The 26140-nt window shown below is 45.2% G+C and overlaps 1 protein-coding gene across 3 annotated transcripts; it reads left to right on the top strand.

Annotated features, from left to right (window-relative positions):
• The first annotated feature begins 11016 nt into the window (after positions 1-11016).
• srrm2 (serine/arginine repetitive matrix 2) lies at positions 11017-24592 on the top strand. 3 transcript variants are annotated; one of them, XM_021626038.3, is made up of 14 exons: positions 11017-11364; positions 12652-12906; positions 13629-13724; positions 18231-18416; positions 18540-18626; positions 18738-18800; positions 19214-19246; positions 19378-19491; positions 19712-19850; positions 20002-22154; positions 22345-23094; positions 23234-23326; positions 23532-23639; positions 23924-24592. In XM_021626038.3, the coding sequence occupies exons 2-14, from the start codon at positions 12659-12661 to the stop codon at positions 23976-23978; spliced, it is 4125 nt and encodes a 1374-aa protein (XP_021481713.3). In that variant the 5' UTR covers positions 11017-11364; positions 12652-12658; the 3' UTR covers positions 23979-24592. The 3 variants fall into 3 exon arrangements, with proteins under 3 accessions (XP_021481713.3, XP_021481712.3, XP_090049101.1); XM_021626037.3 differs by having other exon boundaries at positions 11017-11486; XM_090192975.1 differs by lacking the exon at positions 18738-18800 and having other exon boundaries at positions 11250-11486.
• The last annotated feature ends 1548 nt before the right edge of the window (positions 24593-26140 follow it).

Genomic DNA, 26140 nt, shown 5'->3' with positions numbered 1-26140 from the left:
GAATAGGATGGGTGAACTCTCAGCCTTTGGGGGGCACCTCAATGACCTTTGGCTCCCGTTGGTCAGAAATGAGTGATACCACCTGATGGTATAGGGTTTGACTGACATCTGTCTGAGTTTACTGAGGAAGATGTGTTGCTGCAAGATGTTAAATGCTGAACTAAGATTCACAAATAGCAGTCGAGCATAAGCCTTGGGGTTCTCCAAATGTTGCAGGATGAGATGCACTATGCTGAAGATTGCTTCATCAGTGCCACGCTTGTATTCGTAAGTAAACTGATACAGGTCCAACAGTGTGTTGAGTTTGAGTGAAGCTTAAACACCATGATCTTTTCAAGACCATTGATTACAATGGAGGACAGAGCAACAGGTATACAGTCTTTGTTTTCTTTGGGAGAAGGCTTTAAGGGAAGAGGAGTGATGATTGCTTTCTTCTACCAAGGTGGAACCGTGTGGGAATGTACAGACCTCTGAAAGACCAGGACCCAGGCTGGTGTAACTAAGGGAATGGCGTCGGCAAGTATAGCGGCCGTTTTACGGGCTCCTGACCAATGATGCTTTTTTGTTTTTGCATTGATCATAACTTTTTTTTGTACATAATGCTTCCGTCATAATAACTGAAAATAGCTTCTGGACATCAGAACAATGATCACCAACCTCGATTTGGATGAAGAATTCTACTTCAATGACTCGGCCGCGAAGGACATACTGTTCAACCGGGACCAGGTCTTAATCCCTGACACTGAGACAATGAAAAGATGAGCTCCGTTCGAGATTATTCTCTTAACGGGACCTGGATTACCAAGACTCATGAGCTGACCAGCTGGCAAATGTCTTCACAGGCATTTTCAAACTCTCCCTGACCCTTTCTAAAGGACTATCACACCGTAGCACTCACATCTGTAGCCATGAAATGCTTTGAAAGGTGGGTCAATGCTCACATTAACACCATCATCCCAGACACCCTGAACCCACTCCAGTTCACATACCGCCCCCAACAGGATGCAATCTCTATTGCACTCCACACTGCCCTTTCCCACTTGGACAAAAGGAACACCTACGTGAGAATGCTGTTTATTGACGACAGCACAGTGTTCAACACCATAGTTCCCTTGAAACTCATCACTAAGCTAAGGTTCCTGGGACTGAACACCTCCCTCTGCAACTGCATCCTGGACTTCCTGACGGGCCACCCGCAGGTGATGAGGGTAGGCAACAACACATCCGCCACGCTGACCCTCAACACGGGGGCCCCTCAGGGGTGTATGCTTAGTCCCCTCCTGTACTCCCTGGTCTCCCATGACTAAGTGGCTATGCACGACTCAGACGCCATCATTAAGTTTGCCGACAACGATGAGATTGCCTACAGGGATTAAGTCAGAGACCTGGCAGTGTGGTGCCAGGACAACAACCTCTCCCTCAACGTCAGTAAGACAAAGGAGCTGATCGTGGACTACAGGAAACGAAGGGCCGAGCACGGCCCCATTCACATCAATGTTGATGTAGTGGATTGAGTAGAGAGCTTCAAGTTCCTCTGTGTCCATATCTGTCACGAACCGGTTCAAAGTTCATAACAAAAAGGGAGACAAAGTGGAGATAAGGAATAACAAAATATATTTATTAACTGGAGTAAACTAAATACAATTAACAATGGTGTGTGTAGTCAGTAATAAGTAGTGTAAGTGAGTGTTTGCGTGCATAAATGTGATAATGAGGGGTGTTGAAAGGTGCCAAAGCACGCACACAAACAAACAAACAAACAAACAAAACAGCCACAAAAAATGCCACAACCAAACTCTATCAGTGTGTCTACATGGAGAGAGTCTCCTCAATAAATGGGGAAGAGGTGTATTTTTCCCAGGACACACCCGAGCCAAGGTGTGTCCCATTTCGCTGACGACCCTCCTGGCTCCGCCCACCGACATCCTATTAAGGAAAACAAGAGCAAAGAGAAATAATTCGGCAGACAGAGTGGGAGGGTCATCACACATCACTAAGGGTCTATCATGGTCCAAACACACCAACACAGTTGCGAAGAGGGCACGACAACGCCTTTTCCCCCTCCAGGAGGCTGAAAATATTTTTCATGAGACCTTAGATTCTCAAAGAGTTCTACAGCTGCACCCTCGAGAGGATCTTGACTGGCTGCATCACCACTTGGTATGGCAACAATTTGGCATCCATAGTGGGTAGTGCGTACGGCCCAGTACATCATTGAGGCCAAGCTCCCTGCCATCCAGGACCTCTATACCAGTTGGTGTCAGAGGAAGGCCCAAAAAATTGTCAAACACTCCAGCCACCCAAGCTACAGACTGTTCTCTCTGCTACTGCACGGCAAGCAGTACCAATGCACCAAGTCTGGAACCAACAGGACCATGGACAGCTTCTACCCCCAAGCCATAAGACTTCTAAACAAAACTGCTAGATAGCTAATCAAATGACTTCCCGGACTACCTGCATTTACCCTTTTTGCACCAACTCTCTTGCACTGACTCTACAGTGCCTTGCGAAATTATTCGGCCCCCTTGAACTTTGCGACCTTTTGCCACATTTCAGGCTTCAAACATAAAGATATAAAACTTTATTTTTTTGTGAAGAATCAACAACAAGTGGGACACAATCATGAAGAGGAACGACATTTATTGGATATTTCAAACTTTTTTAACAAATCAAAAACTGAAAAATTGGGCGTGCAAAATTATTCAGCCCCCTTAAGTTAATACTTTGTAGCGCCACCTTTTGCTGCGATTACAGCTGTAAGTCGCTTGGGGTATGTCTCTATCAGTTTTGCACATCGAGAGACTGACATTTTTTCCCATTCCTCCTTGCAAAACAGCTCGAGCTCAGTGAGGTTGGATGGAGAGCATTTGTGAACAGCAGTTTTCAGTTCTTTCCACAGATTCTCGATTGGATTCAAGTCTGGACTTTGACTTGGCCATTCTAACACCTGGATATATTTATTTTTGAACCATTCCATTGTAGATTTTGCTTTATGTTTTGGATCATTGTCTTGTTGGGAAGACAAATCTCCGTCCCAGTCTCAGGTCTTTTGCAGACTCCATCAGGTTTTCTTCCAGAATGGTCCTGTATTTGGCTCCATCCATCTTCCCATCAATTTTTACCATCTTCCCTGTCCCTGCTGAAGAAAAGCAGGCCCAAATCATGATGCTGCCACCACCATGTTTGACAGTGGGGATGGTGTGTTCAGGGTGATGAGCTGTGTTGCTTTTACGCCAAACATAACGTTTTGCATTGTTGCCAAAAAGTTCAATTTTGGTTTCATCTGACCAGAGCACCTTCTTCCACATGTTTGGTGTGTCTCCCAGGTGGCTTGTAGCAAACTTTAAACGACACTTTTTATGGATATCTTTAAGAAATGGCTTTCTTCTTGCCACTCTTCCATAAAGGCCAGATTTGTGCAATATACGACTGATTGTTGTCCTATGGACAGAGTCTCCCACCTCAGCTGTAGATCTCTGCAGTTCATCCAGAGTGATCATGGGCCTCTTGGCTGCATCTCTGATCAGTCTTCTCCTTGTATGAGCTGAAAGTTTAGAGGGACGACCAGGTCTTGGTAGATTTGCAGTGGTCTGATACTCCTTCCATTTCAATATTATCGCTTGCACAGTGCTCCTTGGGATGTTTAAAGCTTGGGAAATATTTTTGTATCCAAATCCGGCTTTAAACTTCTTCACAACAGTATCTCGGACCTGCCTGGTGTGTTCCTTGTTCTTCATGATGCTCTCTGCGCTTTTAACGGACCTCTGAGACTATCACAGTGCAGGTGCATTTATACGGAGACTTGATTACACACAGGTGGATTGTATTTATCATCATTAGTCATTTAGGTCAACATTGGATCATTCAGAGATCCTCACTGAACTTCTGGAGAGAGTTTGCTGCACTGAAAGTAAAGGGGCTGAATAATTTTGCACGCCGAATTTTTCAGTTTTTGATTTGTTAAAAAAGTTTGAAATATCCAATAAATGTCGTTCCACTTCATGATTGTGTCCCACTTGTTGTTGATTCTTCACAAAAAAATACAGTTTTATATCTTTATGTTTGAAGCCTGAAATGTGGCAAAAGGTCGCAAAGTTCAAGGGGGCCGAATACTTTCGCAAGGCACTGTATGTACACATACTTACACTGACACCCCAACACACACATACACACACTGCATAAGCCCTCACAAACATAACATGCACACACATGTAAACTGATGCCACACACTCTAACACACACACACACACTTTCACACTCAGTGTAACCGATGTGAAATGGCTAGCTAGTTAGCGGTGGTGCGCGCTAATAGCGTTTCGATCGATGACATCACTCGCTCTGAGACCTTGAAGTAGTGGTTCCCCTTGCTCTGCAAGGTCCGCGACTTTTGTGGAGCGATGGGTAACGATGCTTCGTGGGTGTCTGTTGTTGATGTGTGCAGAGGGTCCCTGGTTCGCGCCCGGGTCGGGGCGAGGGGACGGACTAAAGTTATACTGTTACATTGATGCTGCTCATTGACTCGTTACTGGTACTCGCTGTACAGTATATGGCCATGTTATTTTTACTAATTATTTGTATTTGTTATTCACTATGTATTTTTTTCCCCTGTGTCACTATTTATGTGTTTTATCTTATCTTTAACTCTGCATTGTTGAAAATGGACCCGTAAGTAAGCAATTCACTGTTCGTCTACACCCGTTGTCTACAAAGCATGTGACAAATAACATTTTTTTTTTTTTGGAATGTTCCTCTGCACAAAGCAGAGACGCCATCGGGGCCTGTTTGTCAGGTTGCTTAAAGAGTCTTGTGGCCTCTCTAGGGTTACATTTTAACTTGGGGTCACAGCCATCATTAACATAGGTGTTGAGCAATGAAGTATGCAGAAGTCATGACTTTAATTTGCCATTGTCTTTTCATCTGTTGTGTATACTGGCTTTCTGGTAGGACTCATTTAAGTGATGGATTTTTATTGTTAACCCTTGTCCTTGAATACTGTTCATTCTGGGCTTGTATGCTGCCAAATTCTACAATAGTGATTGCTGTATATTGAGCCAAACACAATTGTATTGTCATTATCTGATTATAATCAAATAGGTGTCATGAGTTATAATAGTCAAACATAGATTTATTGTTAAATAAAAAACAGTTGCCCATACTTGGAAAATAGAGCCCAAAGTGTCTTAATCGGGCATTGTGCCACCATTCGCTGCCAGAACATCTTTAATGTGCCTAGACATAGATTCAACAAGTGTCTGGAACTCAATTGGAGGGATGCGACACCATTCTTCTGCGAGAAATTCCATAATTTGGTGGTTTGTTGATGGTGGTGGAAAGCGCTGCCTCAGGCGCCGCTCCAAAATCTCCTAGAATTGTTCAATTGGGTTGAAATCTGGTGGCTGAGACAGCCATGGCACATGGCTCACATAATTGTCATGCTCATCAAACCATGCAGTGACCACTTGTTTGCTGTGGATGGGGGCATTGTCATCCTGGAAGAGACCACTCCCATCAGGATGGAAATGATTCACCATAGGTTGAAGTTGTTCACTCCGGATGGCTGTGTATTTATCGGGGTTGAGTAGACCTAAACCATGGCATGAAAATGCACCCCACATACCATAACCAATCCGCCAGAACCCTCATTTACTCAAGTGTTTCCTTTATTTTGCCAGTTGCCTGTAGCTATTACTACTCTGACTTTGGGGCGAAGCAGTACAGTGCCTTGCGAAAGTATTCGGCCCCCTTGAACTTTGCGACATTTTGCCACATTTCAGGCTTCAAACATAAAGAAATAAAACTGTATTTTATTGTGAAGAATCAACAACAAGTGGGAGACAATCATGAAGTGGAACGACATTTATTGGATATTTCAAAATTTTTTAACAAATCAAAAACTGAAAAATTGGGCGTGCAAAATTATTCAGCCCCTTTAGTTTCAGTGCAGCAAACTCTCTCCAGAAGTTCAATGAGGATCTCTGAATGATCCAATGTTGACCTAAATGACTAATGATGATAAATACAATCCACCTGTGTGTAATCAAGTCTCCGTATAAATGTACCTGCACTGTGATAGTCTCAGAGGTCCGTTAAAAGCGCAGAGAGCATCATGAAGCACAAGGAACACACCAGGCAGGTCCGAGATACTGTTGTGAAGAAGTTTAAAGCCGGATTTGGATACAAAAAGATTTCCCAAGCTTTAAACATCCCAAGGAGCACTGTGCAAGCGATAATATTGAAATGGAAGGAGTATCAGACCACTGCAAATCTACCAAGACCTGGCCGTCCCTCTAAACTTTCAGCTCATACAAGGAGAAGACTGATCAGAGATGCAGCCAAGAGGCCCATGATCACTCTGGATGAACTGCAGAGATCTACAGCTGAGGTGGGAGACTCTGTCCATAGGACAACAATCAGTCGTATATTGCACAAATCTGGCCTTTATGGAAGAGTGGAAAGAAAGCCATTTCTTAAAGATATCCATAAAAAGTGTTGTTTAAAGTTTGCCACAAGCCACCTGGGAGACACACCAAACATGTGGAAGAAGGTGCACTGGTCAGATGAAACCAAAATTGAACTTTTCGGCAACAATGCAAAACGTTATGTTTGGCGTAAAAGCAACACAGCTGAACACACCATCCCCACTGTCAAACATGGTGGTGGCAGCATCATGGTTTGGGCCTGCTTTTCTTCAGCAGGGACAGGGAAGATGGTTAAAATTGATGGGAAGATGGATGGAGCCAAATACAGGACCATTCTGGAAGAAAACCTGATGGAGTCTGCAAAAGACCTGAGACTGGGACGGAGATTTGTCTTCCAACAAGACAATGATCCAAAACATAAAGCAAAATCTACAATGGAATGGTTCAATAATAAACATATCCAGGTGTTAGAATGGCCAAGTCAAAGTCCAGACCTGAATCCAATCGAGAATCTGTGGAAAGATCTGAAAACTGCTGTTCACAAATGCTCTCCATCCAACCTCACTGAGCTCGAGCTGTTTTGCAAGGAGGAATGGGAAAAAATGTCAGTCTCTCGATGTGCAAAACTGATAGAGTCATACCCCAAGCGACTTACAGCTGTAATCGCAGGAAAAGGTGGCGCTACAAAGTATTAATTTAAGGGGGCTGAATAATTTTGCATGCCCAATTTTTCCGTTTTTGATTTGTTAAAAAAGTTTGAAATATCCAATAAATGTCGTTCCACTTCATGATTGTGTCCCACTTGTTGTTGATTCTTCACAATAAAATACAGTTTTATATCTTTATGTTTGAAGCCTGAAATGTGGCAAAAGGTCGCAAAGTTCAAGGGGGCCGAATACTTTCGCAAGGCACTGTATATACCATCATCTTTGCTATATCACACTTACTCAAGTCCACCCTGTTTGCGCTAGCAGGGTCTAGCCTAATCAAAAGTCAAATTTCCCCTCTTGCATTGCTGGAAGCTATTATTACTGTGACTTGTACTGTATATGGATAATATTCTAGAATAGAGGCCGTCTGCTCTCTTTAAACGCCCTTTATTTCAAATAGTGATGTTCCAGATGCGTATCAAAATAAAGAATAGTGGAAGAGAGTGTGCTGGTCCCCATGTCTTCTAATATTCTGTAATAATAACATGTAAGAACATGGACTGTTGCACATCATTGCAAACGAAAATGTGTCGTTAGGACGTCCCCGGAACATCAGTAGGTTGTGTCATGGTCGCCTGGATGTCCTTAAGACTTCCACTGTTTGCTTATATGTTTTTATACTTTTCTACTGGATATTTATTGCACTTAAAGACGAAAAACCTGTCAACTTTACCATGCTGTCTTTTTCTATATCTCTGAAAGCTTGTACATTTAATCCCACCAACAGAGGTAGTGATGATTTCAGTATTTCATTTAATCCCGCCATACACCTCTGTGTAAACCGAGCCATAAAAACATTTCCAGGCTTTGGGACGATGCTCACTTGTGAGCCAATCAGAAAGATTCACAGAAATGCTTTTATTCATTTATTCTCTCCATTTAAATGTATACAGTTCCGTCCTTGAGCTGTTCTTGTCTGTTGTCGCAGAAATGCCTTGGCATTTAGCCTGGAGGAACGCACACAGTGCATTTGCCATTTCATATGGTGGCTACTTTCAGCCAGCTTCATCTCATTCTTGATACCATGTCTTGTTTTGAGATGTTTTGACTGACGTCACGTCTATGGTTCAACATTCGCTAGCTATTCAACAAGTGTAATGATGTGTTTAAGAGACAAGTGCTCATTGTGCAAACGTATACATGTTTTCAATAAACATTGGAGACAAAATATAGTTTACATGTTGTCAAGAATCTTAGGCCAACGCTGTCTGTTTCGCTACATGGTTGCGCACACGTTGGTTTTGTTGCTAAACAATGCAGGCAAAGATATTTCTAACTAACCCAAGATAGTTAATTGATGTCATTTACGGTGGGAGCAAATTAATTGCATTAGCGGGCAGAATACGCAAGAAGGTGGACAAAGCCACACACGAGCTAGCGTTGTAGCATATATTTCAATTCAAATTTGAGCAGTCATGTGCGCCGAATACAACAGGTGTAGAGACCTTACAGTGAAATGCTTACTTACGAGCCACAAACCAACAATGCAGTTAAAAAAAAAAAATGAATCAGAATAAGAAGTAAAAGTAATAAGTAATTAAAGAGAAGCAGTAAAATAACAATAGCGAGACTATATACAGGGGGGTACCGGTACAGTCAATGTGCTGTACCGGTTAGTTGAGATAATATGTACATGTAGGTAAAGATATTAAAGTGACTATGAATAGATGATAACAACAGAGAGTAGCAGCGGTGTAAAAGAGGGGGGGGGGGGGGCCAATGCAAATAGTCTGGGTGGCCATTTGAATAGATGTTCAGGAGTCTTATGGCTTGGGGTAGGAGCTGTTAAGAAGCCTCTTGGACCTAGACTTGGCTTATTGATGAGCTTTGAGGGCACTATGCTGTTGAACGTTGAGCTGTAGTCATTGAATAGCATTCTCACATAGGTGTTCCTTTTGTCCAGGTGGGAAAGGGCAGTGTGGAGTGCAATAGAGATTGCATAATCTGTGGATCTGTTTGGGCGGTATGCACATTGGAGTGGGTCTAGGGTTTCTGGGATAATGGTGTTGATGTGAGCCATGACCAGCCTTTCAAAGCACTTCATGGCTACAGACATTAGTGCTACGGGTCGGTAGTCATTTAGGCAGGTTACCATAGTGTTCTTGGGCACAGGGACTATGGTGGTCTGCTTAAAACATGTAGGTATTACAGACAGGGAGAGGTTGAAAATGTTAGTGAAGACACTTGCCAGTTGGTCAGTGCATGCTCGCAGTACACGTCCTGGTAATCCGTCTGACCCTGCTGCCATGTGAATGTTGAACTGTTTAAAGATCTTACTCACATCGGCTGCGGAGAGCATGGTCACACAGTCTTCCGAAACAGCTGGTGCTCTCATGCATGTTTCAGTGTTATTTGCCTCGAAGTGAGCATAGAAGTAGTTTAGCTAATTTGGTAGACTTGTGTCACTAGGCAGCTCTCGGCTGTGCTTCCCTTTGTAGTCTGTAATGGTTTGCCACATCCGACGAGCATCGGAGCCGGTGTAGTATGATTCAATCTTAGTCCTATATTGACGCTTTGCCTGTTGATGGTTCGTCAGAGGGCAGAGCGGGATTTCTTATACGCTTCCGTGTTAGAGTCCCGCTCCTTGAAAGCGGCATCTCTAGATTTAAGCTCAGTGCGGATGTTGCCTGTAATCCATGGCTTCTGGTTGGGGTATGTACGTACAGTCACTGTGGGGAGGACGTCATCGATGCACTTATTGATGAAGCCAATGACTTATGTGGTGTACTCCTCAATGCCATCGGAGGAATCCCGGAACATATTCCAGACTGTGCTTGCAAAACAGTCCTGTAGTTTAGCATCTGCTTCATCTGACAACTTTTTTTTATTGATTGAGTCACTGGTGTTTCCTGCTTTAATTTTTTAATGTAAGCAGAAATCAGGAGGATAGAATTATGGTTATATTTGTCAAATGGAGGGTGAACGAGAGCTTTGTATGCATCTCTGTGTGTGAAGTCAAGGTGGTCCAGAGTTTATTTTCCCTCTGGTTGCATCTTTAACATGCTGAAAGAAATTTGGTATGACAGATTTAAGTTTCCCTGCATTAAAGTCCCCAGCTTCTAAGAGCGCATCCTCTGGGTGAGCCTTTTCCTGTTTGCTGATGGCGGAATACAGCTCATTCAGTGTGGTCTTAGTGCCAGCATCGGTCTGTGGTGGTATGTAGACAGCTACAAAAAAATTCAGATGAAAACTCTCTAGGTAGATAGTGTGGTCTACAGCTTATCATGAGATACAAAAATGATTCAACGTGGATCAAACAAGCTCCCTTTTCAGAAAGAGATTTCTAAAGCACATACACGTTTCTAAGGTTTCTAAAGCACATACAAGAACCTTTGTCGCACAAAATTCAAGTTGTTTGGGGAAAATATGATTAATATTTTATTCTATTATATTCCATTATATTCTTATTATACAATATATGTGTTGACTGTTATCAGGGCAGGGGAATGTACATGTGTCTTATCTGTTAAAGTAACAAAATAACAAACTATTGATTGTATTTGTATGGTATATCCAAGTAGTCTATAGGCTGCACCGACCAGTAACATAATTAAACTCAAAATTACTATTATGTTATTTTGAAATAACATAACAAGAAATAGAGGAAAATGGGACTGTTTGAAAAGGGATCATATAAACATTGCCTGTTTTTCTTTTACTGGCAAAAGGCTGTGAATTCTGTGTCAATTAGGTATTATATGGATAATCATGTTGATTCATGGGTGTCAGTAATATGCAAATAATTGTCCACTTATGAATTTGACAGTATAGGTGTAATTTCCCCTGCCCCATCATTTACCTCATTGTAAACAAGGTGGCAGGAATGCTGAAATTACAGATCGTGCCTTTAAATGAACAAGATAACCTGAAGATACAAGGGGGCTGTCATTCATGGCATGGACAATATGTCTTCACATTAGGCCACTCATACAGCAGATAAACTCATACGAAGGGTTGTTGTTCCTTGTGGCATCAAGTCAACAAGGTGACACGTTTATACACGAATAGGTGTGTCGTCGGCCAGAAAACTTTGAAGAGGAAGAAGGAAAGTGTTAATGGGAAACATGGGAAATGTAGGGCGGTAATGCATCAAATTGAATGCCCACCGCCGTTAAACCTCATAGAAGAAGAAGAAGATGGGAAATGTAGTTTAGATGCGGAGTCTGGGGTCGCCATCATCATCACGCGTGGTTTTCCCCCGATGTTCAACCAGTGACGATATCCGCAGGCATTAGGTGTTTGTTTTACGAATAAGTACTTGAAGTAGATTTGCTTTTGTTTCGATTGTCATTTTATTTAGTTTTTTTGCCAGTGTATTTGCTTCCATTCATCGTCTCCGTTCGCGGGGAACTCAGAGGTAACGTGAGCTAGCTGGGTAGCATGTTAAATTGACTTGCTAATTATGAAACGTTACGTTAGCCACGGTAGTTGCTAGCTACCATGCGGGGTTAAACTATTTCGATATCTAGCTACTATAGCTGACAAAAAAATATAATGACCTGACTGCTGTCCAAATAACGTTAGATACCTATATTATTTTGATGCATTCCACAAGTGTATAGAGCACTGTAGCTGCCTACGTTAGTTGCTAGCTAGCCTAGATAGAAGGCCTATTTGGGCCAAAGTTTGGCCCGTAAGGCAGGGGGCTCGTTCCAAGCCTGGGTTCGATCCTTGTGGTTACTGGGGGAGATGACGCTCACAAATAGTGTGTTTGTCAAAACGTTGTCTTTGTAAGTGCATTAACTAGCTAGTCAGGTAACGTTAACAACTGATTTCGACGTATTGCCCGCTAGTTCGCCAACGTTAGTAATTTCGCTAGCTAGATATCCACGATTCATTGTAGCCGGCCATTTGCTCCTACTACTAGTTTAGTGCGTAACGTTAGCTAAATAAGCTAGCTAGCTATCTCAGTTTCTGACCAATCTCATACTACTAACGTTAGCTAGCTAGGCTTGTTTATCTATTTCCTGTTGCAAAGTGTTGTGGTATGGTACAGCAGTAGCTAGGTAACGTTAGTTGGTTATCCTGAGATTGGTGGGTTCAAAAGCAGGTCACTTTTTATTTTATTTTTTGGCTAGCTATCGGTGATTATATTATTACGCTCTACTAAGCTAACTGTTGTATTCAGGAAGTAAACAGAATTTCAAATACCAAATGTTTATCATACTTCCTGAATTAAATCATTATTGACCCCAACTAGGTGTTTGGCGTTTATTACAGTGTAGCCTAGTTTGGAATCTCTTCTATATCATCAATATGGTTTATAGGGGAGGATTGTTATAGTTAACTATTTGTGCATTGTACCTACCCAATCCACTCCCATTTAGTCTTTATTGGCATGCCTAACTCCATAGTGCAGAGTGGATGTCTTATGATACTATGACCAACATTTATTTTACAATAGTGTACTTCCTGATCGGAAGTCTGTTCGGGACTGACAAATAGGCCTACCCTCTATCATTCCAGTCCCCATCATTTTAATACTCTCACTTATCTGACCATTGTCCTGTCTCTCTCCACAGAGGAGCCATGTACAACGGCATTGGCCTGACCACGCCACGAGGCAGCGGCACCAACGGCTATGTGCAGCGCAACCTGTCGAGCGTGCGGGCAAAGCGTCCACGGGACGAGCGCGGCGGCGAGCGAGACGAGAAGGACCGCGAGAGGCTGGAGAGCCAGCTGAACCGTCAGCCCAACGCCGAGATCCTGGAACACCAGAGAAAGAGGCAACTGGAGGTCAAGTGTGCAGAGCTGCAGGACATGATGGAAGAGCAGGGGTAAGAAAGAGGGGTGGGTGGATAGGTGAGGGAGGGATGGGCAGGGGAGAGGAAGGAGTAAGAGTGAGAGAGGGGATTTAATTAAGCTGGCCCGTGTTGCACTGGGCTATGGCCCGTGTTGCACTGGGCTTTGGCCCGTGTTGCACTGGGCTTTGGCCCGTGTTGCACTGGGCTTTGGCCCGTGTTGCACTGGGCTGTGGCCCGTGTTGCACTGGGCTGTGGCCCGTGTTGCACTGGGCTGTGGCCCGTCACGTGACCGGATGAAGCTGCTGAGGAAGGCGTGCCCTGGTCAAATTGAACGGTAATCTGCACCGCTCTGTCATATTGTCAACTATGCAGCGTGTTGTTTAGAAACATCTGTTTTCTATAAAATGTATATGTTTACAGGCTAGTTTCCATTGGGAAGGCAGGTGAAGCAATCACTTTCATATGTGGACACAGAATCCTACTCATTACTCCACATGCTTAACCAACATCACTTTTTTGGGGGGAGGCAATGTCGGCCAGAGTGGGGGCCCTGGTTCACGCCGGGGAAGCAGTCCGGTTCCAAAATGAATGCAGTCACTTTTCACCCAGTGCAAACTCCAGGCAGCCGGACCATTTTAATCAATTCCCCTCAGAGAGGAATGGGGGGGACTGAAATATTTGGAGAGAAAAGGGTGAAGATATGGGGTGCAGAAGGGGAGAGTTAGCTGCTGATCTGTGTGTGGGTTGGATGACAGGTATTCCGCTGAGGAGATTGAAGAGAAGGTGAACAGCTTCCGCATGATGCTGCAGGAGAAGCAGGAGCCGCCTTCGGCCCCCACCGAGAGACCATTGTAAGTACACTCCACCACAGATCACTGTAGAGTAATGAAACTAGTGAAACCACCACAGATCTGGCCATCACTACGGACTAGTGACATTTCTACTGCAGACTACTACAGACCAGCATGGCTGCACAAACTTTAAATCAACTCAAATCCGGCTTTATGTAGGCAGCACATTTCAGACATGGAAAAATCTAAGAAAATAAAAAATGAAATTATTTACTCAACAAAAAACACCCTAAGGAAAAGTAAAGCTAAAAAGGTGTCTTTTTTTTTTTTTAAAGATCTCTTAAAATGTCAAAAGTTTCAGTCTCCTTCGGGTTCTCAGGCGGGGGCATAGTAACTCTAGGCTGCCTGGCCATGCCTCTTGGTCCTAGTCTTTGGTATAGTTAAACGGCAAGTGCCAGGGGACCTACTGGGTACATACCTTAAAAACATGTCTAACATGTATTGGGGTGCACAGTTGTGGATTGATGATAAAACAAAAACAACAGAAGAATCTTAATGTATTTTGAAACTCACAGGCAGCCAGTGTAAAGACCTTAAAGCCGGTGTAATGTGTGCTGTCTGGTCTTGGTCAGTACCCGTGCTGCAGCATCCTGTATGTTTTGCAGTTGACCAATGGCATCCTTGGGTAGACCAGACAGGAGAGCATTACAGTTGTCAAGCCTGCTTGTAATAAAAGTGTGGATGATGAGTCTCTGTATCAGCCTCAGGTGTTAAAAGTCTGTTTTGGTCACATTTATTATTATTATTTTTTTAACCTTTATTTAACTAGGCAAGTCAGTTAAGAACAAATTCTTATTTGCAATGAAGGCCTAGGAACAGTGGGTTAACTGCCTGTTCAGTGGCAGAACGACAGATTTGTACCGTGTCAGCTCAGGGGTTTGAACTTTTAACCTTCCGGTTACTAGTCCAACACTGACCACTAGGCTACCCTGCCGCCCCGAATCACACACTCCTAATGTGTGATTCGAAATTGAGTTCACAATCTAATATACCACCTTTGGTTTTCACCTGGTGTTTGGTCTTTATTGCCTGTGAATTAAAATGTGCGGCCAGATACTCTCTGTGCTTTGGCTCCAGAAATAATTACCTCGGTCTTGTCTTGGAGCTAAAATCCTCTTGTGACTGAAATGTAAAGTTGTGTATAGTCTGCTTAGCAGTGAAAATCAATGCTGTGCTTTCTGATAAAGCTGCCAAGGGGTAAAATATACAGTTGAAGTCAGAAGTTTACATGCACCTTAGTCAAAAACATTTTAACTCAGTTTTGCACAATTCCTGACATTTAATCCTAGTAAAAATTTCCACAATAAGGTGGGTGAATTTTGAACCATTCCTCCTGACAGAGCTGGTGTAACTGAGTTAGGTTTGTAGGCCTCCTTGCTCGCACACACTTTTTCAGTTCTGCCCACAGATGCTGCCACCCCCTGCTTCACGGTTGGGATGGTGTTCTTTTGCTTGCAAGCCTCCCCCTTTCTCCTCCAAACATATCGATGGTCATTATGGCCAAACAGTTAGATTTTTGTTTCATCAGACCAGAGAACATTTCTCCAAAAAGTACAATCTTTGTCCCCATGTGCAGTTGCAAACCGTAGTCTGGCTGTTATATGGCGGTTTTGGAGCAGTGGCTTCTTCCTTGTTGAGCGGCCTTTCAGGTTATGTCGATATAAGACTCGTTTTACTGTGGATATAGATACTTTTGTACCTATTTCCTCCAGCATCTTCACAAGGGGCTTTGCTGTTGTTCTGTTATTAATTTACACTTTTTGCACCAAAGTACGTTCATCTCTAGGAGACAGAACGCATCTCCTTCCTGGGCAGTATGACAGCTGCGTGGTCCCACGGTGTTTATACTTGCATACTAGTGTTTGTATAGAATAGCATGGTACTTTCAGGCATTTGGAAATTGCTCCCAAGGATGAACCAATTTTTGTTTCTGAGGTCTTGGCTGATTTCTTTTGATTTTCACATGATGTCAAGCAAAGAGGCACTGAGTTTGAAGGTAGGCCTTGAAATACATCCATGGGTACACCTCCAATTGACTCAAATTATGTCAATTAGCTTATCAGAAGCTTTTAAAGCCATGACATCATTTTCTGGAATTTTCCAAGCTGTTTAAAGGCGTAGGCAACTTAATGTATGTAAACGTCTAACCCATTGGAATTGTGATACAGTGAAATAATGTCTGTAAACAATTGTTGGAAAAATTACTTGTCATGCACAAAGTAGATGTCCTAACCGACCTGCCAAAACTATAGTTTGTGAACAAGAAATTTGTGGAGTGGTTGAAAAGTGAGTTTTAATGACTCCAACCTAAGTGTATGTAAACCTCTGACTTCAACTGTATGAACTGAACAGTACCAGACCCAAAATTGAACCTTGTGGAACCCCGCGCCGTGATAAGTATTTTCTGAGTTATGCTCACCAAGGGTGACAAACTCTCGACCGGTTAAATGGGTCCTAAACCAATTTAGAACTGGACCAGAGAGGCCAACCAACCTCTCCAATCTCTCCACAGTCTTGGTCAACAGTCTCTCAAATGCACCACTTAAATCAAAGGACCGAATGGAGAGGGGGGTTGGCCTCGCCCTTGGTGTAATCGGTAAAGCAGTGCTTTGGTGGCCTTATACGGGGTTTTGGCCAACACTGGTGGCTGAAATTGAAACACTATAGCATGCTGCTTGAAAGACCCAACGTCACCAAATGAAATGTCCTTACAGCTGAGACCATAAATAGATGCTGTCCCCACCCTTTTTCCTTTTAATGATAGTGTGAAAAGCTGTAGTCTGAGGGGAGAGTCTCTACAGTCAGCCATGTGTCAGTGTGAAACATGAAATCAACTTTGTGCTCAGTAATGAGGTCATTCACGAGAGAGCTTTTACTAGTGATTGCATTTAAGAGTGTCATATTCAATGTGTGGGCCACTCTTCACCTGGGGCATCTGCCTAGAGGTAACCAATGGAATAACAACCAAATTATTAACGTTACAGCCACGTTTTCTGACAGTCTCCAACCTATCAGAATGGTACGAGGTGAGTTTGTATAAACTCACTGGAAAGCAGAGTTAAAGGAACATAAAATTAGTTTACTTGCAATAACCATTGTTGTCGGAATTGATATTGTTTCCTCTTCTGCTTATTCTGACAGGGAGAACTGGAGCACTACCAGACCCTGTCTGTCAGTCTGTAAAACAGTTTGATGTTACTGGGACTGGAGCTCTACCAGGCCCTGTCTGTCAGTCTGTAAAACAGTTTGATGTTGCTGGGACTGGAGCTCTACCAGACCCTGTCTGTCAGTTTGTAAAACAGTTTGATGTTGCTGATTGGAACCCCTGCGGTTAGGGGGAATCCCATCTCTTTTAAAAAGTTCTGGTTGCGCCCACAAAAAGACATTCCTGTCGTTGCAAAGTTTCTTCAGGTACTCGTTTTGGGCAAAGAGTCGGCTGAAACGTTCCGAACCCCTTCGGTAGCACGGGAGAGGGCCAGAGATAATTATTATCTTCCCTCTGCTAGCAAGGGTCTTTAAAAAAACAATGTGTAGTTCTCCCTCAGATCGCCTGAAATGAAGGTTGTTTAAACCTACGTGAGTGACGATGGTGTCTATTGGAGTAGTTGACCAGAACCTTGGGCAGGAGAGTTGATGTCATGGACACGGGCTCCTGAGTGACAGGGGACCTTAGTCGGTCTGTCAGACCAACATCTCTCACCATCGAGCTGCCCAGAAGGATTGTGGTAGTGATGGAATCCAATGGGGAAACAACCTGCTGAACTGTGACGGCTATCAGGCTGTTGGTATACACCCATGCGGATTCCGGGGGCTGCTAGGTCCATCTCAAGCGGTGCGAAGCTGTTTGATAGCTGGATCAGATCTTCTCGGCTAGATGGGTGACCTAACTGCGGAGTTGAGCTTCACATCTGTCCGTTGGATTGGGACAGATCAACGCTGCCCGACTCATCAACAGCTTTGCTATAGCAGCCATTTAAAAAAAGAGATTTGGGTTGCCTGGGTTACAGCAAGGTCGGTGTACATAGAAAGCAGGGTTTTCTTTTCTCGCAGCCGAGCTAACAGCTGGAGGATCTCTTCCCTAAGCTGCTTGATGCTGGTGCATTTAGGGCAGACTAATCCTTGTCCATTTTCCACTTCCACCTTGTGATTGTGTGGAAATCATCTCACACCTGAAGCATTTGTGCCCAGCCTGGGATGAAAACACTGGTGGGCTAGCACTGCTGATGTTCGCCTGCTCCACATGGCTAGCAGCTAACTGGAATCCGGGACACAAACTTGCAGTCCAAGGCGCAAAGACTGACCACGTTGCAAAATCAATAGCAATAAAAACAGCAAACCGAGTGTAGGCAGTGAAGTGTTCTGTTGCTTGGTGACGTGGCGCTTCCTACAGTTGCTGACCATTGAACAAGGTGGCGAAACACCACTGTTCCACTCTTTGGGGAGTAACCTAGTGTGACAATAATAGGACCTATTGAACAATGCCCCGCACCCCCCTTTCTCTCTCAGGGCGACAGAGACTCACGCCCTGGCTGCAGCCAATCAGCAGAAGAACGACCGGCTGAAGGCGGCGTTCGGCATCGCCACGGACTATGTAGATGGCTCCTCCTTCCATCCGGAGCGCAAGGAGCGAGAGAAGGAGAAGAGGGAGCAGGAGAGGCTGGAGAGGGAGAAGCAACAGCATCAGAAATATGCGTAAGTCAAGGGGGGGTCTCGTAGCTAGCTAGCCTTTCTCGTGTAACTCTGATTTTCCTTTGTTTATCCCCTCTGTTACTTACCATCTCTTTGTTTCTCTCTTCCTCGCCGTCTCTCTCTCAGGCTGGTAGAAGAGTCAGAGGACTCTGACTCCCCGGCCCGAAAACAGAGCCGCAAGAAGAAAAGGAAGAAAAACAAGAACAGAGACAGGTGAGCGAAGAGGGAGAAAGAATGGAATGAGACGGTCCTATTTCGTGTGCGTGCGTAAAAATGATGCGCAGCGTGTTTGATCGACATGTCACTTTACTCTCTTCTCTTCAGCTCAGAGAGCCCTTCCCCCTCTCCTAGACGGGTGAAAAAAACGAAAAAGAAGAAAAAGAAAAGGTTTACCGGTCGTTTTTTCTTCATGTTCCAGTCAGTTTATGGATTTCATGTCCAGCGTAGTGTCACAATGTTGCTAGTTATTTCAGAACATCTCAATTGCAGTGGATCAGAACCTCTTGTGTAAGAGATGTGTGCGCTTACAGCTTGACGATCACCTGTGCTCGCAAGGACTCCTTAGGGCTCAGACACACCAATACAATTTGCTGGCCCAGAGTACTTAGCACCACTGAACGTAATTTGCGCACTGAGTGCGTACCGGTTTTACATGTGGAATCACGTACGGGTGTTCCCTGAAAAACGAAGCGTGCTGAACGATTGACAGACAAACGCTAGATTCACGTTCGGGGTGATGTGTGTGGGGCTTTACCCTTTTTTCAGCTTAATGAACAAACACTCTGTGTTCTCTGTTCTAGGGACGGGTCGGAAGAAAAGGACGACAAAGATAGGTGGGTCCTACAGAACGTGGGTCCTACAGAACGTGGGTCCTACAGAACGTGGGTCCTACAGCACGTGGGTCCTACAGAACGTGGTTCATAGTGTGTGTGTACTAAAATACTTTCTTTGTTCCCCATCTCAGCTCCTCAGACGAGAAGCAGGCGTCTAAGAAAAAACGCAAGAGAAGTGAAAATGAGACTCCGCCCCAGAGTAAGACACGGCGCCATAGGAGTGGGTCCTCCAGCTCTGCTCACAGGTACTTCCGGGTCACCAGAACAATTGGGGGTTGTAACTTACTCTAAATTCCTAGGTTTTCCACAAATCCCCGTCGAAGCCAGCGAAAATTTGCAATCCTACTCACATCAATTCTAGTCATTCAATTCAGTAACTTCATTCAATTCAGTAAAGTCAAGGCAGTTTTGAGTTGCACCCCATGCTGTTATTCTATCTCTCATGCCATATCTCCATTTGATCAGCCAATCCCCTGCCCCGCTGAGAGAGAGGCAGAAGAACCAGCCTGTCAAGAGAGCAGAGGAGGGGAGAAAGGGGCTATCTCCTGACAGGAGGGGGCGTGGTCGCGAGGACGGGAGTCCACAGCGTTCGGGAGGCAGAGCGGTAAGACCACCTGTGATTGGTCTGGTGATCAGCCCCCTCTAACATTTCAAAACCTGCTTTGTGCCAATTGGGCATAATCAATGGCCTCCAGCACTCGCTCATTCTCTATTTTCTGCTCACCTCTCTCTCCTTACCTCCTTTTCCCTCTCAGAGATCTCCCAGGTATCCCAGCTCCCCTGAACGCCGACCAAGGGCAGACAAGGAACGGGAGAAGGAGCGACTGAAGGACAAAGAGAAAGGAAGAGAGAAGGAGCGTGAGAAAGTGAAGCCTACCAGAACGAGACACGACTCCTCTTCCCCCTCTCCTCCTCGACTGGAACGAGAGAAAGGCAGGCGCTCCAGAAGTGGAGAGAGGGAGCGAGAGGAGAGAGGAAAGGAGAGAACAATGCTGCAGAGGAGCAGACACGATTCTTCTTCATCCCCCTCTCCACCCCCGAAACAACTGGACACCAGGAAACAGAGGAGCGGAAAGGACAAACCACAAAGACGAGACTCCTCGTCTCCCTCTCCAGAAAGAGAGGGAGCACGGAGAGGAAGGAGCGGAGAGGGGGAGCGAGGAAAGGAAAGAAATGCCCGAGCCCCAGCTGACAGAGAGTGGGGGAGGGGGAGTGAGAAAGAAGGATCTCCCCCTAGTCGGAAAAGTGATGGCGGGAGAGGTAGAAACTCATCCCGCGACTCCACATCCTCTGTCCCTCAGTCACCTCTCACCAATGGACGACAGAAAGAAAGGGAGCACGAGGGAAGGAGAGGGAAAGAGAGGAAACCGGAGGAGAGGGGGAAAGAGAGGAAACCAGAGGAGAGGGGGAAAGAGAGGAAACCAGAGGAGAGGGGGAAAGAGAGGAAACCGGAGGAGAGGGGGAAAGAGAGGAAACCGGAGGAGAGGGGGAAAGAGAGGGAGAGGGAATTGAGCAAAGAGAGGGAGAAACAAGGGGAGCAGAGGAAGCGGGACATCGAAAAGGAAAAAGAGAGGGAGAGAAACCGAGATGGAGGGAGAGAGCGCGAGAGGTCCGGCAGACTGTCTTCTACCCAACAGCCATCTACCTGTTTGACTGAAGACCTCCGCGCAGAGCGAGAGGGTGAGGGGGAGAGGGGGGCAGGAGAGAAGGAGAGAAAAAGACAAGCAGAGGAGGATAACAGGCGGGAGAACAGAGACCGAAGCATGCAGGAAAAGGAGCGAGAGAAGGAGAAGGCAAAGGAAAGAGAGAAGGAGAAGGCAAAGGAAAGAGAGAAGGAGAAGGCAAAGGAAAGAGAGAAGGAGAAGGCAAAGGAAAGAGAGAAGGAGAAGGCAAAGGAAAGAGAGAAGGAGAAGGCAAAGGAAAGAGAGAAGGAGAAGGCAAAAGAAAGAGAGGAGAAAGCGAATGAGAGCAGCAGTAGCAGCGGGAGTGACAGTGACAGCTCTTCCTCATCCTCCGACTCATCCTCATCATCATCATCCTCCTCTTCTTCCTCGTCCTCCGAGGGAGAGAAGAAAAAGGGAACCGTGGTGAAGAGCAGCCCAGTGAAAAAAGCCCTCCCCGCTCTCATCTCCCCTCCCACTGTAGGTGCTGCCTTCCAGAGGTATCTGGCCAATGGGGGCAGAGAGAGCGCTTCAGAGAGTGACGGACAGAGAGCTACCGGGAGAGAGAAGGAACGTGAGAGAACAGGAGGGGACAGGTTCATGCCCCCTGAAAGGGAAAACCCGCCTCCTGCTCCCCAAAAAGCTCCTGTCTCCCAACTCCCCTCTGCTGCAGAGCTCTACCCCCCCACAGACAGAGAGAAGGAGCGAGGGAAGGGACAGGAGAGGTACAGCCCCACCGAGGTAGAGAGCTCCAGCCCTCCACCCTCTCCTCCCAGAAGAGGAGCCCCCCAAGGTGGAGACGAGAGGTACTCCCCCACTGAAGTGGAAAGAGAGAAGGAACGAGAGAAGGAGAGAGAGGGAGGGGTGAAGAGCCAGGCCAGGAGGGCAGAGCAGTACAGCCCCTCTGAGCAGGAGAGCGAGTGGGAGAGGAGAAGGGCGCCCTCCCCAAAAGCCCCCGCAGCAGCAGTTGTCCAGCGGCCCTCCCCCCCTCGCCGCACCCCCCCACGGCAGTACCAGGACCCCCCCACTTGCTCCCCCAGCCCCCGACGACAAGCCGCCACCCGGAGAGCCTCTCCTCCGTCCCGCTCCCCGACTCGCCACTACGCCCCACGGCGGAGCCGCAGCCGGGAGCTAGAGCACAACCGAGAGAGGCAGAGAGCGAGGGATAGAGGGAGGGACCGTTCCAGAGACAGAGGAGCCAGAAGGAGCAGGTCGAGGAGTCCCAGAAGACGCAGTCCCCTCTACAGGTAGGACCAGGACCTATTCACACCAAATCAAACGCAACTCAACTATACACACATCAATCAAACGTCACACACAGTGGGGCAACTTCCTGCGTACATAAATCAATAATAACTCAATTCAAATCTGCCAAGACCGATTGCCAAACCAGATTCTGAATTGTTTATTTAATTTATATTTTGTATTTGTTTTCAGGTCCCGGCGATCCCCCTCTCCCGTTCGACAAAGGAGAAGCAGTCACTCGCTATCCAGAGAAAGGCAGAGACACCAGGAGAGAGAGAAGAATAGAGAGCTGGAGAGGGCGAGGGAAAAAGAGCGGCAACGTGAAAAAGAGCAAGAGAGGCGAGCGCGCCAACCTCTTAAAGAGGTCCCCCCACCCCGTCGCTCACCCTCTTCATCTTCTCGTTCTTCTTCTTCCTCATCCCCATCCCCATCCCCCTCTCCGGCCCGAGAGAGAAAGGAGCCGACTGTAGAAAAGGTGATGAAACCAGCGGTAGAGAAAGACCGAAGAGGTGATAGAGAGGAGCGAGATAAAGGGGGAGACAGAGGAAGGAAGGCTTGTTCCATCTCCTCACCGCTCCCCTCCAAGGAGACCAGTCCCCTTCCCAGCCAATCAGAAATCAGAGCCCACCCCAAAGAAACACGGCACTCTGACCCGCCCCGCTCCAGGTCTCCACAGGCCCTCAGCCATTCAGAGACCAGAGTCTCTCTACGAGATGCCTCGAGGACCCAATCACCTGCGGTGCTCCCCTCAAAAGGCTCTGCCCACCCCACAGACCGACCAGTCAGGACTGAAAACGGTGTGAGCGAGAAGGGGGTCAAAGAGAAAAAGAAAGGAAAGATTATCAGCCCCAGCTCATCATCATCCTCATCTTCCTCCTCCTCGTCATCTTCCTCTTCGTCTTCATCAGACAGTTCTGACTCTGATGCAGAGCAAGGAAAAGCGTAAGGAGTGTTAAATGACTGACATGTTTTTACATTTGGATCATAATATATTGAACATTGCCAATAGAGATGTCCTAAATAGAGCTGACATGATTCCTCTCTTTACAATGTCCCCCTCCTCTCTCTCTCTTTCTCCCAGAGGTGCCAGGATAGCGGCTGCCCATAGCTCTTCCTCCTCCTCCTCCTCCTCATCATCCTCTTCTGAAAGCGAGAAGGAAGACAAGAAAAAGAGGTAATGATGCTGACATAATGTTAACTACTTGTTACAGATCTATTATTTCCAATGATTCGTGACCAGAACAACTCCTATACTTTAATGCTTCTAGTTATGATTCATGGAAATGGCAATGTTATTTATTGTTGTTCAAAATGTTTGGAATATTTCTGTAACATACAGGAACCAGTTGACCTTTGACATTTGACATCATCTCTTCCAGCCCGGCGCGACCTCACAGAGTGCCAGCTGATTCGCTGAGAGACTCGCGCTCCCTCAGCTACTCTCCACCCAGACAGAGGCGACCTGCACATTCCCCACCCACCCGCAGGTCAGTAGCCAACTAGCCAATTTGAAGGTAAACATATTTCTGTGTTCCTATTGGACAAAACAGACTAATATTTAAAATGATTGACTCCAACAGAAGGTACAGGTTTTGAGAAATAATGGGAGGGAAAATGTATGTGATTCTCGCCTAGCCATCTTAAGATGCATGCACTAGTTGTATAAGGTCTGCTAAATGACTAAAATGTAAATAAACTACTCTGTATGTCAATCGTGATTGTGGAGATGTCTGTATTGATTTATTTGGTTATTCTTCCTCTTTTTTTCTAGGAGTGGCAGCAGGCAGTCCCCAAGCCGATCTCCAAGCAGTCGGAGAGGAAAATGACCCTTCACTCTGAAATGTAACTGTAACTTTCCCTCCCCCTCAATCCTCAGATTTTTCCTAAACACTTCTGGGCTGGTTTGAACTGGAATGTACCATTGGATATTATAGGGAGGGGGAAGTTAAGGACATTTGATCTGTGAATGACCGAGTGAATTAAGCATTGTTGTTGATTCTGTGGCATGAGGATAGCACCACAGGAAGAGAGAGGCAGAATATGAAACCCAACAGAGGCCAAGAGGTCTGCTTTTAGTCAAGGGTTTCTGTACATTTTGTTTTATGCTGTACTGTAAGGAAGAAATGTAACTGTAAATGGTAGGTGAGAGTCCGTGATAGGAAAGTAACCTCTGTGCAGACCCATACAGACTGGAGTGAAGCATTCCAGTATCAAAACACACACACGTGCACACACAGTCCTATTAAATTATCTCACAACAACAAAGTAATGTTCACTGCGCTTTTTCTGCCCCTCTGTATTTGCGCATTCTACATGTAGATATGACTCATCTGTATTTTGGTTATCGCCGAATGGATTACGTGCTGTTTCCATATATGTTGACTAGAAACTGCAACTCTTGGTTTGTTTCTCTTTGTGAAAATAAAAAGTTGTATCTTCATTTGTGTTGGCAGTGATTGATTTTAAACCATGCAACCATTTGTAAGTAATTTCTGCAACCTATAACTAAAATCTCGTTCCATTTTATGTTAAATACGTCTGTCCACAACGGATTCGTTTGTAAGTAAACAGTGCAATTACTAACCAGGTTTCCATCCACACTTTTTATGCGAAGAAAGTACTGTAATCTGGTTGATCTTCTTTGAGAAACTTTCTGATTTGATTTAATTTTGTTCAGTTCATTTGACTTAAGTTACTATGTTGATGGAAACAGAACATTTGTAGGTAAACTTTCCAAATGTCAACAAAACACGCAAGACAAGGTGGGATCTTTCTGTCAGTAAAATGAATTATGCGAGAATTGTAGGCGGAAACGCATTTCTGCACATATCGCTATAATATATGTAAAACTTGGAGTAACGAACGTGTTGGTCCTCGCTATTAATCGAAAGTGTCTCGAAGGGTGCAATTGCGGCCTGCAATTCAGTACACTTTTTATACTTATATTGGTCCATTTTTAATCTATGACAGACAGGGGCAGTACAATAGGTGGCGTTAATGCACAAGAACGTTGGATGCCAGCCACCGCTGAACTCCACAGAAGGGGCGGGTACAGTTTCCCCGCAGCAGTTCTGCGAATGGCAGGTGTTAGGCAGACAGGCGCGAAGGACACTGCTAGTTTAGCCAGCTAGTACGGTACACAGCAGGCAGGAGGTGGAGGCGTTCATGCAGAAAACAAGGTGGTGCTTGAGGGGGGCAGGAATATCCACATGCACACTTGGGAAAACATGCAGATTATTAGGCTACAGATTAAATAAATGAATTTTACAGGGTGATGAAAGTGCAAGGTGATAAGCTCAATTGATAAATATTAATCCAATAAATATTGAAGGTCTAATTCTGGTCACCTAAAAACCTTGACAAACTTTTACAGATGCACAATTGAGAGCATCCTGTCCTGCTGTATCACCACCTGGTACTGCACTGCCCACAACAGTAAGGCTCTCCAGAGGGTGGTGCAGTCTGCACAACACATCAACCTGGGGCAAACTACCTGCCCTCCAGGACACCTACAGCACCCGATGTCACAGGAAGGCCAAAAAGATCAAGAACAACAACCACCTGAGCCACTAACTGTTCAGAGCTGCTAAACAGCCATCACTAGCACTGAGAAGCTGCTGCCTACATACAGACTCAAAATCATTGGCCACTCTAATAAATGGATCACTAGTCACTATAATAATGCCACTTTAATGTTTACATATTTTACATACTCATCTCATATGTATATACTGTATTTTATACCATTATTGCATCTTGATTATAGCTGCTTGGTCATCGCTCATCCGTATATTTACATGTACATATTCTTATTCCATCCCTTTAGATTTGTGTGTATTAGGTAGTTGTGAAATTGTTAAATTACTTGTTAGATATTACTGCACTGTCGGGAGTAGAAGGACAAGCATTTCGCTACACTCGCATTAACATCTGCTAACCATGTAAATGTGATCAATAACATTTGATTTGATCATCGATGCTTTGCTGT

The sequence above is a fragment of the Oncorhynchus mykiss genome, chromosome 12 (genome assembly GCF_057628025.1).
Source record: "Oncorhynchus mykiss isolate SJ-2025 chromosome 12, ASM5762802v1, whole genome shotgun sequence".
NCBI lineage: Eukaryota > Metazoa > Chordata > Actinopteri > Salmoniformes > Salmonidae > Oncorhynchus > Oncorhynchus mykiss.
The sequence above is the reverse complement of the archived record's forward strand: the minus strand, read 5'-3'. Positions and strand labels throughout refer to the sequence as shown.

Excerpts from the sequence above, each read along its gene's own strand:
- srrm2 (XM_021626038.3), top strand. The coding sequence starts at position 12,659 with ATGTACAACGGCATTGGCCTGACCACGCCACGAGGCAGCGGCACCAAC. Across the intron at positions 12,907-13,628 it reads GACATGATGGAAGAGCAGGG|GTATTCCGCTGAGGAGATTG; the intron begins GTAAGAAAGAGG and ends GTTGGATGACAG. Across the intron at positions 18,417-18,539 it reads CAACAGCATCAGAAATATGC|GCTGGTAGAAGAGTCAGAGG; the intron begins GTAAGTCAAGGG and ends TCTCTCTCTCAG.